Here is a 14,777-nt window from a genome sequence, read left to right as displayed (position 1 = left end):
CATATCTCCAAAACAGTGAGTCAAAAAAATAATAGAAAGAGTTAGGCCACATTGCCCTATTCATCAGAAAATGAAAGCAAATAATACAAAATTGAAAAAGGCCACCTTATATGGAAACCAACCACCAATGCATTATTTCACCTTATACCCTGCAAACAAATTATTGCCCATCTCAATATTAAATAAACAAAATGATTTTTTGTGCCTAAAAAAAACCCTTGTATGAATGGAATGGCTTATTTCATCCATTCGTCACAAGTGCGGATGCGAGACTCACAAACAGAGCCTCACATCTTACATTTTAAAAAATTTATAAATTTTATGTTATTTCTGTGGAAGACGGACGGACGAAAGCATGATAAATTTTGATATTTTGTTACATTATGCAACAAGCATTAGGGTTCTCGTCACTAAACATCATTAGAATATCACTATCTTCGCAGCAGTCAAAAAAAGGTGGATAAACATTTGGTTTTGCCAAATTGCCTTCATCAGACGCATCGTTTGGATTTTCTTCCTTGTCAACCACAATCTCTACTTTCTTGCCTGTCTTCTTCCTCAGTTTCTTCAAAACCTTTTGTGGGTCCATCTTCCCTGTCACAACAACCTTGTGCTTGTTCATGTCTGTCGTAAACTTCTCCACCCCTAATGAATTAACCCACAAACTTAAACAAGCAAAATACAATTAAAAATAATAATCATATGTTTAAGAAGAGATGAAGATCGAATTGTTCAAGTAATTTACCTTTGAGTTTGGACAGAGTTTTAGCAACGGTTCTTTCACATGCATTACAGTGCATTGAGACGTTGAATTCTGCCACAATTACCTAAATATATATAATTAAGAAATGTAATAATTAATTTTGTAATTTTGAGTTTGGATTTTAATGGTGAAATAATTGGAAATATAGAATCTTACTTTGGCTTCTTGATCATTTTTCTTCTTCTTCTTTCCCATTGACAATTTGACAGTGTTGGTGAGGAGAGGAGGCACAACATGCAAATTAACCATGCAGGGGAAATTAAGGGAAACGATATTGCCTTTGGCCTTTGAGAGAGAAGGCAGTTCGGTAAATATTTTTTTGCACGTGAGTGAGTTTGGTAAAAGCGGTTAATATTAATTTTGGGTTGGTCAATTACGGACATGCCCCTCTTCCTTGGTCGGAAAATCTCTTTGCCCCGGTGGTCATACAACCGCTAAATACTCTTTGCAAATTAAAACTGTGCCACATTAACGCGTATATTGATCATATTGCTGACTATCTTTCTAATAAAGGTGGACTCTAGTCTAATATATATGGGGCGTACATATATTAGAGATATAGTCAACAATGCGGTCAGTAAATATGATATAAATAATATTTTTTGAATCAAAATACCTCTATGCATCTATTCTCGAAGCTATAAATATACCCTTTTCAAGGATGTTTATTTTATTCAGTTCGATCGAGTGGTACAGCTTATTGCTGAGTTGCAACCACCAAGCCCCTACCTATTTATTCCCATTAGAAAAAAGAAAAAAAAAAAGGCAAACTATATGATATTACAGAGGTGACAATTAATAATAGACCATATAATTAATGAAGATATCTTAATCTTAATTAGCTGCATTAACAACCCTGCAATTCTTCCTAATCTCTCCATCATCCCGGGCACCTTTTTTGACTCCAATGGCACCCATTTTCTTCATTGAAAGGCCAAAGTTAGCCATGAAATCATGGAACCCTTGAAAGCTTTTTACAACTCTAGCCGAACGTGGGTCAGTGAGTAGGGCTGCATCTGATCTCAAGAGCCCTTTGTTGTGACTCAAACCCACAAAGTAATGGCTGTCAAAGGCAACTGAGCTGTTGGCGTCCAATGCCACTGCGACCGCCGGGTTAGGCGGGGTGGTGTATTGCGTTCTCAAGAACTGCGCGTATTCTGGATCAAGTGAAGGGTCGGCGTCACCTTTGCCTGTCGCATTCAGTCTCCTTTGAAATACAGCGCAATGTGCCACTCCAATTGTATGTGCCCCTACAAAATTTTGAAATTAAGGTTCTCTTGTCAGACAGTTTAAACAGTTAGTTTGAACCATTAACGAGATAGATTCTTATTTGAACGCGGAATTCAGATTCTTATATCTGTCTAGCTTGTTATATAACTTATATTTATATACCTGATAAGGCAACAAGATCTATGATGCTTAGGCCAAGCCCAGCAAATTGCTGTTGGAGGGTGGTGAAGTTTGCATTTCCGGAGGGCAAGTCCCTTGAAGCCTCTGTGGCAAGTGAGACTCTTCCATCTTTTCTGCCAGTCAAAACCTGCCACATGGGCCTCCCAAACTGCACAAGCGCCATGAAGGATATGAAATCTTACAAGAAAAAGAGGACGGAGAAAAAAAAATAATTTGTGTGGATTCGTAACACTACATGATATGATATATATATATATATGTATTCGTAACTGTGCACTTAAATGTATTTTTTTTCTTCATAAAATTAGAAATGATTTTAGTGTGCATGGCACGTACTTGGTAAGAAATTGCATCCCTGGCGGCCAAGGCAACAATATCAGCACATGAGACGATGTCGGGGCATTCTTCCTCTAATTTGGTTTTGATTTCATCAATAACATCATAACCTCCAATGGACCTGTTTGGTATTGCATCCTTTTCCGCCGTGTTGTTGCCACTAGTTGAGTCTATCAATATTGATGCATCACATCCCTTCAAACAAACAACATAAATATGCATGCATTAGGAAAAATTAATGAAGGGGGCATGATAGATCATTGTGAACTGTAGATTAAACTGACCATCTGCTAAAGTCAATTCAATCAATAACGTTAAGAGACGTCACATCCGTACAAATTAATACATAATTAGTGAGGTGTATTATCTACTTATAAGTGTTAATGATGTATAAATTGAGTGCTTAAAATTAATTATACCCTAACAAAGCAATCATGGTAGTGGAGCCTTAGAAGCTTGGCTGCCAAGGTAGGATTTGCTGCAACCTTGCTCCATGTAATGCTCCTCACTATTCTTCCAATTTGAGGGCAACTCCTGCGATAGAACGCTGGGCTCAGGACGCGTCCATTGCAAACACTAACAACCTCTATGAGCACAAGAAGAGAAACAAACACAACATTTAAATTGACAAGCCTCATGATTTTGAGTATGGTCTTGCAGGAAGCAATGCCAATGTTTGTTTTCTGCTAGCTGAATGAATATGCAATCCCAAAAGCAGCAAGACTCTATATATATAGTAGTAGCAAACCCACTTTCGAAGTTGATTCTTGGTTTCCTTGTGCTATAATTAATCAATTAAAAACCTATTTGAATGTTCTCTTTTCCAAGGGTAATTCTCTTCATGATATATTTTGAATAATTGAAGTATATGATTGGCTAAGTCAACTACTAATTAATCATTTGCCCCTTGCTTCATTGAACCAATGCTTTGACCGAAAGAAATGGGTTACCTATTAATGAGTATAAGAATTTGTGTATAGTTCATACTAACGCATAAGGAGTAAAAAAAAAACTATCTAGTTTCCACGTTAAAATCTATATATAATCCAATACTTGAAAAATCTCGGAAGTAGATTGATTAGAAAAGAGCAATTGATCTTGTACTCATTCCTTCTCTTCTATATTCCTAACTTCCTTGATTCATGACGTGAACATGAGCGCAAATGTCTTAATGAGTTTGACATTTGCAATTATTAATTTACATTACTAGGTGCGATTGAACTTAGTTAGGTGACAAAATTTCAATGTTTCAACGTAGTTCAAGGTATACTTCTTACATATAATTAAGTACATGATTTTGCACGTCCCTATAGATTGACGATCTTGGCTGTCTTTTGTTGTTGCCTTACAGAAGACATAACGTACATGATGGCTGGCAATGGCATAGTGATACTAATTAAGTATACAAATATATAATTAATTTCAATGTATGTTTTTGGAGAGATCTGTGCACAAATGATGGAGAGTAAAAATAAAGCAAATGGTTGGGCGTTTCTGTTTCAGATAAACCTAGACGGCCATAACCATTATATTATATTATAAGGACGGCTTGTTTTTTTCCCCATGTTCACACTTCCATTTGAACAAGGATCCACTAAAATCTGGAAATTAATTTTGCGATACCATGCAATTTGGTATATAATCAATTTACTCTTTTAGGATTCAAAGGGTATACGAATTTCGTGATACTTTTATACCAACAAATTTTCTTATATTCATGTGAGTCGAACGTTAAATTTTCTCAAATTAAATGGAGATTGCTACCACGAAAACCAAATAATAGTCAATTAATTTAAGTTAATTACTCTTGTGATGTTTTTCTTTTACTTCCGTAGTGGCCGCATTTGCTTCAGGAGAAGATATATTGAACTCCAAATCACTTTCATTCAAAGCATAATATATGCAGGGGGTTCTCTTTGGTTTGAGGATATAGCTTCCGGATAATCAAACCTTCGAGAACTCTTTTTTTTTTCTGATGGCGCCTGAGAAAAGCTAAGCCTCCAATAAATCTTCAACCTAAAGGTAAGAGTAGTGCCTAAAACTCTATCTAAAACACAATGGCAAGGATACATCTTTCTTAATTGGACATATATAATCACAGTTACATAGATCACTGATGAAAGCTCCAGAAAGGGCATGCAAACACACCTTAAACATTTTCTCTATATCTTTAACACAAAACTTAAATTATGTATGCTTCTAAAGCCTAAGAACAATGACAGAGGATGACGAAATCTCCACCGAAAACTTGATAAAACAATTGGTTGTAGTGAGCTACTGGACCGTCTCTTAAAAATCTTAACAATATCTAACTGTAATCTCTCATGCATCTTTAGACGAAACTTAAATTATGTCTCTAATAATTAAGAAAGACAGAGGAGGTATGTAATCAAAAGTAATTACAAATTAAGGACTTGATGATGGGTACCCTACTGCCATGCAAGTCTCCCAAAAGAGCCTATCCTCCTCCATCTCATCCATGCTGTTGTTAACATGACAAACCATCTTTGATTCCACTTCTTGTTCTTCATCTTCCTCATAACCTGAGCCTGCATCTGACTGCAGCCACACCTTGCTACTACACCGACTATGCTGACGCTCTTCGGCAACCTTACAGTAACTATCAAGAGCCTCACAAGCACCAAATGCATGATCACTAAGTGTGCCAGAGCTGCATGACTCTGCATCCTCAGCTTCAAGTGCTATTTCTATTTTAGAGCTGTTGTTTGCATTCAGAGGGCCAGTGTGATGATCTGCCTCTGAATCTGCACTGCCTTCCCATAGAAAGAAGCAAGACACATCAACAAAACCCTCCTTGCAATCCATAATCTTCACTGCTTTTTCATTGAATTGAATATTAACTCTGTGTTGGTTAAATTTAGGTGGGTTTTGATCTTTGCCTATATAATGCTTCTTTCTTATAGGGCCATAGTTCAAAAACTCCCTTTTTTTTTTCTTCCCTGTTTGTTGATGCAACAGTGACAAAACGCACTTCTCACTCCTATTTGGTCAAAATGTGGTAGGTTCTCGCTTGACATTCCAATTTGGTGGTGGGTTCTGTCATCCATCCACTCATCTTTCCCAAACTGTTCATTTTGGATATAAAAAAAAAATTATTGCACCTAAGATATTGGATTTCTCTTTCCATTGCGAATTAATTTTAAATCTAATCAAATTGTTGACTGCATGATATAATTCATCAGTGCAGATAAGTCTTATTTACGTGAAAAATGTAATGAATAATGTGATCGATAAATATGATACATGACATTTACTATTGATTAATCGATACCGGTAAAGACACTAATAAATAGCAACAGAACAAAGGACTCGTGTTCATGATTATTTTTAAAGTGGGTTTGATAATCCCAATTTTTTTTTTTTTTGGTTTGGATAAATTGTTAACCAATCCCTTTTTTTTTATTTGACAAATTGATAATCAATTTAATGGTTCATTATCTGACTAGCTAACCTACTCCCTAAGCTCAGGTGCTAATTTCCATTAGCACAAAAAGTAAATTATAGATTATTAAAAACGCACTGCCAAATCTTGGGATGTGCCGACAAGCATTCAAGTGTTCCGACTCCTGTTTTCAGTGTCAAGCTACCACGCTTTCATATGATCTTTTAGATATTGTTTTTAAGTTCAGGACGTGTTGTTTCTTACATCTTCAAGATATCGTGTGGCTTTAAATTTAAGAGGTTGGTAAGTGACTATTTTTATTGACTACATGACAAAATTTTAGCCACTCAGTCTCCAATTTCATTTTAGCGCATTACAAAGTCACTGCACATTATAAGTTGTACAAAAACAAGTCACGTGAGGAGGGAGGTAGAGACAACCTGTGCATACAACCAGGGCATACCAGTTTGTCTCCTTTGCTAGTATCAATTATCAAAGCAACAGTCAGGTTGATTGAACACCCTGAATTTACTTACAGAGGCAATAAAAATGTCGGCCAGATAGTACAAGCTATTCTTCCATGGCGCAAAGGTTTTAGCTTCATAGCCATGGCACACATGCTAAAGGTTTACGAGTAACAGAACTTTTGTTTCGATCATTCGGAACTGTAGTTGCTTACAAGAACCAATCGAAAAGGCTACATGAACAAATTCATCAAAATTGTTGATCATGTCCCCAGGACAACAAGAATAGAAATTACAGAAAACGGAGGAATGAAATAATTTTCAGGATGATCAAGGTCATCTCTCACTTTGTTCTACTCAGAAGAAACAGTGTAATTTCTTGTCAGTATTTTCAGAATGATCCCCGGCTAATAATGTTATCTTCTTCCTGCAGAGTCGCAAAAACGCTGTTCAGTTTTTTGATATACCAAACCTGTTTACAGACAAATCTTGTGCAGTATGAGAGTTAAAATAAAAACTAGAATAAGATGCTTTACCATGATAAAGAAGATATTCAAAATTCAACTATATCATGCTGTCAAATATCATAGGTTATATTCACTTTCCAGGCATGGTTCAAGCTAAGCTCATAAACTGATTCTAATACTATCAGCTACCATTCCTACTTCGTAGAGATATTAGTCCAAATCAATCAATCGTGGAAACTAATGGCCAAGTCAAAAGATTAAAATCTGTGATCTATATTACTATTATAGATACTAATACAGATATTGAAACAACACAAGGCAGATGACACCCCACACAAAAATGGTTTAGGATCACGAACCAGCCATAAGTTGTGGAAAAATAGGAAAACACTAACTAACAAGACAGTCAATTAGAGTCCGCTAGCAACTGTGAATCCTGAATTGCATCACGACTATAATCAGTCGCAGTTCTTGATATTGTATGTCGTACCAAGCAAATGGATTGCATTGTACAAAGTACTTTAGATTCCCACTACCAACATGCAATACTAAACAAACCTTATGAACATGCTGCCATCCAACTTAGGATTCTTTCCTTGCTTCTGCATTACGATCTTTCCAAGGATTCAGCGCATCTCTGATTGCCTGAGCCTCCAGTGAATTCTCCCAAGCCCGTTTCTCTGACTCCAAAACAGTTACTTTGTCATCTGCCCGCATGGAAAGAATGTAACTAAGAATTAGATTGTGCAACAACAAAATCAAAATGATAAGAGAGAATGCAACAGGCACCCTTTTGGTAAATATGGCACAGAACAATTCAACTAGATGAAGCCAAGCAACAAAAGTGGACATTTGAAAAGAAACAACAGTAACATGTAAAGGTAACTAATTTCTTGTAAAGATGGGCCAAAAGAGAGTGGATATTTTTTTTGTGTTTGTTCTTTTGCTGAAAGAAAAACAAATGGTTAGGACAGGAGACACCCGAGGCGAGAAGAGGGGAGAGGTGGCCAAAGACAACTTAGAGGGCCCAACCGTAGTCCAAGTGCACCGCTACAAGGGCTCAAATGGGGAGCAACACAGATCAAAGGAAATATTTAGTAGAAACTGTTGCTCCCCAAGTTCGAACTCCACTTGGGAGTAGCCAGCACCAACAAAAGTGCCAATTCAAAGGGTCCAAAAAATCAATAAAAACCGTGTCAATGTGAAACCTCATCTAAGTTCAGTTCAACCACCAATATCATTCATATCTAACATTGAATACACAAGTGCACATATAATGCCATCACAGCCGTTTTCAAAATTCCCTAATACAAGTCTGATGTTTTGCTTTCATACATTATAATAGTTATGAACAACCCTGTAATATTTATCAAATTACATGAATTTGCACCATACAATCACAATCTAATCAATTCTCAGAAGGAAAAAAAATTCTAAATTTAAGGATGAACTTAATCCTCTACCAAACAGTTAATTGCAAACTCCAGTTATAAATATCAGGGGCAGATAGATACTTCCACCCCAAAAAAGAAAAAAAAGAAGAAGAAATAATAGGCAGCAAAGTAATAGTAATCAGGAGAAAGAAGCAATTGGGTAAAGATGGAAAGGAGTGAAAAGGAGAGTTCTCATACAGAAGCCGGTTTTGATCATGAAAAACTCCATGGAAGCTCCAATAAGAGCCGACCCGAGTGCAATCTTTACATACCAATCCAGAAACTTCATTTTCACTACAGAACGACACATACAGAACCCAAAGAAAAAAAAAATCAAAAGTTCGATTTCAATAAGCATATTATAAGGGCATGTTTGCTAAAGAATTAAAAGGCAAAAATGAGAGTAGAGATTTACACAGCTCAAGAGTAGACGGCGTTCTGGTGAAGACTCTCCCTCTCTACCTGCGAGAGTGAGTTTTGCGTTTTGGAGTTTGGATTTGGACTCAGGAACTTCGAGATGGACCTGGCGTTTTGGGTTGCAGTTTCTTTTTCGGAAAGGTGCGATAATACCCTTTTCTTTTTTATAAGTAAAAATTATAACAACATTTGAACAAAAAATTAAAATAAAATCAAACCAACAATTTTATTTTTATTTTTTATACAAGCGTTAATCTAAATTAATGTACTTTACTTATAGGAGAATTCGAACTTGAATGTAAGCGGATGAGCTCGCTGTCCTGACCAACTAACCTAACTCACTATCCTGATTAACTGACCTAACACACGTCTGCATCAAACCACATTTTATAATATCCAAAAAATCACCATCTTTAACTTGGATCTGACCCATCCAAATCTAACCCGACTTTAACTTTAACCCATAAATTATAAGCTACGTTTGCTAAACACGGCTCAACTCCAAATTGTAACTCGACACTCAATTTAAATGTTTTGTTTTATAGCTAGTTTGGTACTAAGATCTTTCTCAATATTAGACGATGTCTTGAGTTTGAATTTCTAGTCTACTCACCAAGTGAACCTATAATTTTTAATAAATCATGAATGGTGGAGTTGATTATTGTCCCATTATTCAATAAATAATTATTGAATAATGAAGGGTGTGTAGCTGATTCTTCCATGGCATGTGAATTTCTGCTAGTGCTATGCACACGAGAATAATAGCTAGCTTGTGAACAATTCTACAACTGATGGATTTTTGTTGGAGGCTGGTAGCGAAAAGATCCATTGTGTGCTGCTTTGTTTTCCTTTTGTTTCGTTTGCGTGTGGTGAATGAATTGAAAATGGTGTTTACGACGATGATGATGAAATTAAATGCGATGGGCCAACTCATAACTACAAGTAGGGTAGTTGCCCTCATCTCATGAATGATGCAATCCACATACTTTAATTAATCTAATTCATGTATTTTTAGGTATTGAATTACGAATTATGATGTGAAATTCACTTTTTTTTAATTTACAATTATGTATGTGTTACTAAACAATGAGAAATCAGTCAATTCAGTGAAAAATGACATTGACTTGCAAATCGGTAGTCTCAAGTTCGAACCCTCGTGATACCTTAATAGTATGTACATATTATCGCTTGTATTAAAAAAAACATTAAGAAGCTAAAAATCAGAATAATTCAATGGTGATACTCTAATGTTCATGCATCGATTAACTTGGAATATTTTTAATTTTGAAAGAAAAAAATCACCACACCAACAAATTATTTGGTAAAAAAAATGAATATAATATTGAAAGAAAAAGAAAATGCAAATGCAAATTATGCAACAAAGAAGTGGGCCCTTAAAAGCGAGTAAGAAAGTTTCTAAAAAGGGCGCGAGTGGGGGAGTGAATGCGGCAACGAGAAGAAAGCCTCTGGAGATATCAAACAAATTTCGCGTCATCTTCTACGCGACCGGACCAGACCAGCGTCTTCCTTATAACATTTCCTATTATTAAAATTAAAAAATAAATTAAAAAAAACTCCGCTGCTCATCACCACTCTCCCTATTTCCTTAAATCTTTCATTCCTCAGTATCTGTTTCAGATTTGTCATTCCTTTTTATTTTCTGGGTAATCTTTTTTATAAGAACAATGCAAGCCGCTCAAGCAGTGAGCAATGGAGCTGCAGAAGCTCCTCCTGCTCAGGTTTATCTCTTAATTTCCCTACCTCTCACTATATTTGTTTGTTACAATGTTTGCATTTACTACTTGTGGAGCTGTGTGCAAGCAGCATAATTCTTGGGGTTTTCCCCCCTTCTTCATTAAAAAAAAAAAAAGATTTGGGCTTGAATCTCCATTGATATAGCTCAAGAAACCAACTGGGTTCACTGGGCATCCCTTTTCTTCTTTCTTTCCATTTTTACAAATACTATCTGTTTGGTTTGCTGCTGTATTTAAATTAGAGCTGGATTATAGTTATTTTTGTCTTTGGTGGTTGGTTTTCAGGTGATGAATCATTATCTGATAGCATTAAGAATGAAGTTTATGGGTGTCCAGTTTCTCATTTTACTGGTTTAATTTTAGGTTTTTTTTTATTGGAACTGATTTCAGACTTTCACATTCTTCTTTGCCTTCCTTAACTAGTATTTGCAGATCTTGATTGTGTTATGTACTGCTTTATAGTTACCTTTGTTATTATTGCAGATCTGTATTGTTTTAAAATCAGTATGGTCTTTATAGCCATTTGGCTGAATTGTGCAATGGGCACACCCTCCCACCCACTGTTGAAATATGGGTCGTTTTTCCTTTTGTATAAAAAATTTGAGTTTGTTGGAGTGATATAAGAAATCTTATGAAAGCTTATACGCCAAATGACAAGTAGTGTTAGATAATTGTTTTATGCAGGCTGGTCCCGAAAATGTGAAGGAAGAAGCTACAGACCCAGGACCCGCTGGGAGGCGCCCAGACATATCACTTCAAATACCCCCAAGGCCTGCAGCTTTTGGCAGTAGCCGCAGCGGAAAGGGTTTACTCCAGTCTCAAGGCTCCTCTAAGGGTAGCTCACTATCAGGTGGCCTCTTCCGGGGTTTAAGCTTCAAGAAAAAAGCTACTCTACCAGATGGTGAGAAAAGCTTCCTCCTTAGTACAGAACCCAGTAAAGCTCCTGAAAGTCCTACAATGGCCAATTTTGCATCAGCTCTTCCTTGGGCAAGATGTACCTCACTTCCTGTTACGCCGGCGTCAAATTTGTCCCCCTCTGTTTCTACACCTATCTCTGCGAGGATGTATAATGAAGTGCACAAGCCACATGTAAGTGGTCATCCATTCTAGAGTTTTCCCTAGTTTTTGAGGTTTGACATGAACTTATTTGTATAAAAATGATCATGCAACAAAGATAATTCCACTTTTCTCATGATTTGCCAGACAAAAACCATTATCAATGATTGAACTGACATTGTTGATATCTTTTTTTTTAATCCCATAAATGCTGTTTCCAAGAATGATGTCTGACCACTCATTATCCCACAAATGAAATGTGATTTATGTTTCCACTTTAGACACTCAGGGTATCTCTTAATAGTTTTATATTATAATTCAGCTCAATTTCGCCATTAAACTACTATATCTCTATGAAAAAGAAAAAGAAATCTGAATCATTGTGTTTCTCTCAAAATTTTCCCTTTTTAATGTGATGGTTTGTAAATCTGAAACTCATCTAACTGAGAAAAATCTGATATACTTCTGGTTAATGTTGTGCAGAAAGAAACTGTTCAGGCTACAGTTTCAAGGTCCCTGTCTGTGCCTGGACGAAATATTGTCATTGTAAGATCCGTATCTTTTGCTACTCGAAATGAGCAGACCCAAACAGATCCTAGTAATGGTAGGTAGTACATCTGCTGTTTTAGTTTCTTATTCATGCTGCACTGCACATGCAGCTTATATATTTGTAAGATTGGATGAATTTCCATCTTTCAGGGTATAGAGTCAGCTAAAGATAAACATCCTATAACTTCAAAGGTTTTCTCATTAAGTTCTTTCTACTGATTGCCTTATGTATTCCTCTTTTTCTCTCTCCTTGCCATTGGGATCTAGTTACATTCATTTCTGGTTAAGAAAATGGATCAGACTCAAATGAGATGCTTCTGAATCCTGTTTGGTTTGGCAGAGTGGTTCACCGAGCCATGCGCTTGGTCCCATGGAAAAAGTTAGGAAAGATTTGTAAAATGATTGCACTGTATATAATCCTCTATAAATTTGTTTTTGGCAAATCAGATCAAATAACTCCAGTTCCAGTGGGGGAGACCAATGATGAAGAAATTCCAGAAGAAGAAGCAGTGTGCAGGATATGTCTTGATGTATGTGATGAACAAAATACACTCAAAATGGAATGCTTTTGCAAAGGTGCTCTCAGACTTGTGCATGAAGAGTGTGCCATTAAGTGGTTTAGCACAAAAGGAAACAAGAAATGTGATGTATGTGGGAAAGAGGTTCAGAATTTACCTGTAACCTTACTTCGGGTGCAGAGCTCTGTTCAAAGGGGTACCAGACAGGAGCACAATCAACAGAGCTTGCGTCCAGAAACGATAAGGTGAGATATTGTGGGATTGAGATCTATTTAGAGATTCATGGTATCATTACTATTAAAGGTTGTGCATCATAAAGATATATGCAAAAAGAAAGAAAAAAAGGGATAGAAACCTTTATATGATGCGTCCATTTCCAGTCAGTCATGATGTCATGGATGTCCAAATAGATTTCTCCATCTTAAGTGCCAGAAGAGGATCCAAATTGTATAGTTTTGATCCACATATTTCTTATATTGCAGAGAAATTACAGCCATTTTAGCCACGTCATTGATTTATCAATAGGCAGTTGATAATGTCTGCTGTAGGGTTTTCTTTTTTAGCAAGTCACCCCGTACTTTATTTATAGAATTCAATTTTGTCAAGCATATGATAGTTTGCTTCTATTTACCTTTTATAGCTAATTAAATCATAATTTTATGCAGTGCCTGGCAGGACTTTGTGGTACTGGTCTTAATTAGCACAATATGCTATTTCTTCTTCCTTGAGCAGCTACTGGTATGCCATTCTTCTATTGAAGAAACTTTAAGAACAAATTATTTGGTTTCCACTCAACTAGAATTATTCATGTCTCATGTTGAGTTATCTCAAATTAAATTCAAAATAATCCAGTCTGATTATGTGCAATTAAACCGTACGCAGCAATACACAAGACAATGTGTAAGAACACGTAACATGTGGCTCCAGGTGTCATGAAATTTTTTTTCCTGTTCATTTGTATGGTCTAGAAACTGTCTGAGCAAATACAGCGTCCCGAAAAGTACACACATTGAAAGTAGAGACAGAACTGGTTCAAGTTGTAATTAATCATGATTAGCAAAAGTACAGCAATTTTTATCGAGCATCTTTATATTTTCAAGTTCTGTAATAATTTTTCAACCAAAACAAAGTTCTGTAATAATTGGCATAAGCATGGTAATTCTGCTCTTTCGCATTGTGTAGATTGGTGACTTGAAAACTCAAGCGATTGTTATTGCAGCACCATTTGCATTTACATTGGGCCTCTTGGCATCCATATTTTCCATCATCCTTGGTACGAGCCTCTGAAAGTACTAGTTCTCTTCTCTCTTTGTAGTTTATAACTCTCTCACTGCTTGTCCGATTTGCAGCAATCAAGGAGTATATATGGACATATGCAGCTCTTGAGTTTGCACTTGTGGCCATTCTCGTCCATCTGCTCTACTCCATAGTAAGTGGTGCTGTCTAATGTGATTTCATGTAAAAATAAATTTGCTTCTCTCCATGTCATTAATATGCTCCATGATTTCTATGTGTGTGTTGCTTAGTGCGGCTGCTTTTTTCCACAATTTATCTGAAATCTTGACCACCAAAGTAGCTTAATGTCAAGTGCTTGATTATTTTACTCCGCTTTTGCTTCCATTATCATCAGGGCCTTACTTGATTCAGATGTTCCTTTGAATTTAGATCTTGTTGTCTTGTTAACTAAACCTTTTTATTCTCTCTTTCAGCTTCATCTGATGGCTATTTACTCAATATTGATTGCTTCGGTATTGGGTTTTGGTATAGCCATGAGCCTCAACTCATTGTATATGCACTATTTCACCTGGAGAGTTCAAGTTGCACAAAATCAAAACTCCAGCCCAGTATGACTGAATCCTGGTACAAACAAGGAATCGCTTGCGTTGTGTTGGCCAATTGTTAACAAATTAGTATACACCCATTACTCAGGCCAAATTTAACTTCTTCCTGCCAAATTTAACTAATAGTATACCGGGCTTTGTATTATATAAAGATGAAGCCTGTAAGATCCAAGTTTTTTGGCCAATTGCTTTTGCTGTTTTATATATTATTTATTTTAATTCTGAGCAAAAGTGCACCATTTTCCTCATCTCTCCCCCTAGTGGATGGTATTATCAAGGTCATTAATCATGATCCAATAGATGGTCAAATCTTGGGTTGGTTGAAGTCCTATAGTGAGGGCCTTATATAAGGCCCTTAGATGATGT

The 14,777-nt window shown here is 36.3% G+C and overlaps 4 protein-coding genes across 9 annotated transcripts; 1 reads left to right on the top strand and 3 right to left on the bottom strand.

Annotated features, from left to right (window-relative positions):
* Positions 1 to 172: 172 nt before the first annotated feature.
* Positions 173 to 1,012, bottom strand: LOC103322911 (Heavy metal transport/detoxification superfamily protein). Its single transcript, XM_008224867.3, has 3 exons — positions 920 to 1,012; positions 746 to 827; positions 173 to 645 (listed from the first exon to the last, which is right to left on the bottom strand). The coding sequence occupies exons 1-3, from the start codon at positions 1,010 to 1,012 to the stop codon at positions 377 to 379; spliced, it is 444 nt and encodes a 147-aa protein (XP_008223089.2). The 3' UTR covers positions 173 to 376.
* Positions 1,013 to 1,402: 390 nt separating this feature from the next.
* On the bottom strand, positions 1,403 to 3,167 carry LOC103322968 (peroxidase 24). Its single transcript, XM_008224925.2, has 4 exons — positions 2,929 to 3,167; positions 2,510 to 2,704; positions 2,156 to 2,321; positions 1,403 to 2,013 (listed from the first exon to the last, which is right to left on the bottom strand). The coding sequence occupies exons 1-4, from the start codon at positions 3,145 to 3,147 to the stop codon at positions 1,598 to 1,600; spliced, it is 996 nt and encodes a 331-aa protein (XP_008223147.2). The 5' UTR covers positions 3,148 to 3,167; the 3' UTR covers positions 1,403 to 1,597.
* Positions 3,168 to 6,539: 3,372 nt separating this feature from the next.
* On the bottom strand, positions 6,540 to 8,847 carry LOC103322912 (DNA mismatch repair protein). Of its 3 annotated transcripts, XM_089046130.1 has the most exons (4): positions 8,692 to 8,847; positions 8,475 to 8,570; positions 7,402 to 7,550; positions 6,540 to 6,803 (listed from the first exon to the last, which is right to left on the bottom strand). In XM_089046130.1, the coding sequence occupies exons 2-3, from the start codon at positions 8,563 to 8,565 to the stop codon at positions 7,426 to 7,428; spliced, it is 216 nt and encodes a 71-aa protein (XP_088902256.1). In that variant the 5' UTR covers positions 8,566 to 8,570; positions 8,692 to 8,847; the 3' UTR covers positions 6,540 to 6,803; positions 7,402 to 7,425. The 3 variants fall into 3 exon arrangements, with proteins under 3 accessions (XP_088902256.1, XP_088902255.1, XP_016647121.2); XM_089046129.1 differs by lacking the exon at positions 8,692 to 8,847 and having other exon boundaries at positions 6,540 to 6,848; positions 8,475 to 8,586; XM_016791635.2 differs by lacking the exon at positions 8,692 to 8,847 and having other exon boundaries at positions 8,475 to 8,586.
* Positions 8,848 to 10,164: 1,317 nt separating this feature from the next.
* On the top strand, positions 10,165 to 14,659 carry LOC103322913 (RING/U-box superfamily protein). 4 transcript variants are annotated; one of them, XM_089046126.1, is made up of 8 exons: positions 10,165 to 10,432; positions 11,132 to 11,536; positions 11,987 to 12,107; positions 12,500 to 12,815; positions 13,236 to 13,308; positions 13,790 to 13,843; positions 13,920 to 13,999; positions 14,280 to 14,423. In XM_089046126.1, the coding sequence occupies exons 1-8, from the start codon at positions 10,379 to 10,381 to the stop codon at positions 14,287 to 14,289; spliced, it is 1,113 nt and encodes a 370-aa protein (XP_088902252.1). In that variant the 5' UTR covers positions 10,165 to 10,378; the 3' UTR covers positions 14,290 to 14,423. The 4 variants fall into 4 exon arrangements, with proteins under 4 accessions (XP_088902252.1, XP_008223091.1, XP_088902251.1 ...); XM_089046125.1 differs by having other exon boundaries at positions 10,167 to 10,432; positions 11,115 to 11,536; positions 13,753 to 13,843; positions 14,280 to 14,659; XM_008224868.3 differs by having other exon boundaries at positions 10,168 to 10,432; positions 13,753 to 13,843; positions 14,280 to 14,659.
* The last annotated feature ends 118 nt before the right edge of the window (positions 14,660 to 14,777 follow it).

Source organism: Prunus mume, linkage group LG2, assembly GCF_029339155.1.
Source record: "Prunus mume cultivar Tortuosa linkage group LG2, ASM2933915v1, whole genome shotgun sequence".
Taxonomy (NCBI): domain Eukaryota; kingdom Viridiplantae; phylum Streptophyta; class Magnoliopsida; order Rosales; family Rosaceae; genus Prunus; species Prunus mume.
The sequence above is the reverse complement of the archived record's forward strand: the minus strand, read 5'-3'. Positions and strand labels throughout refer to the sequence as shown.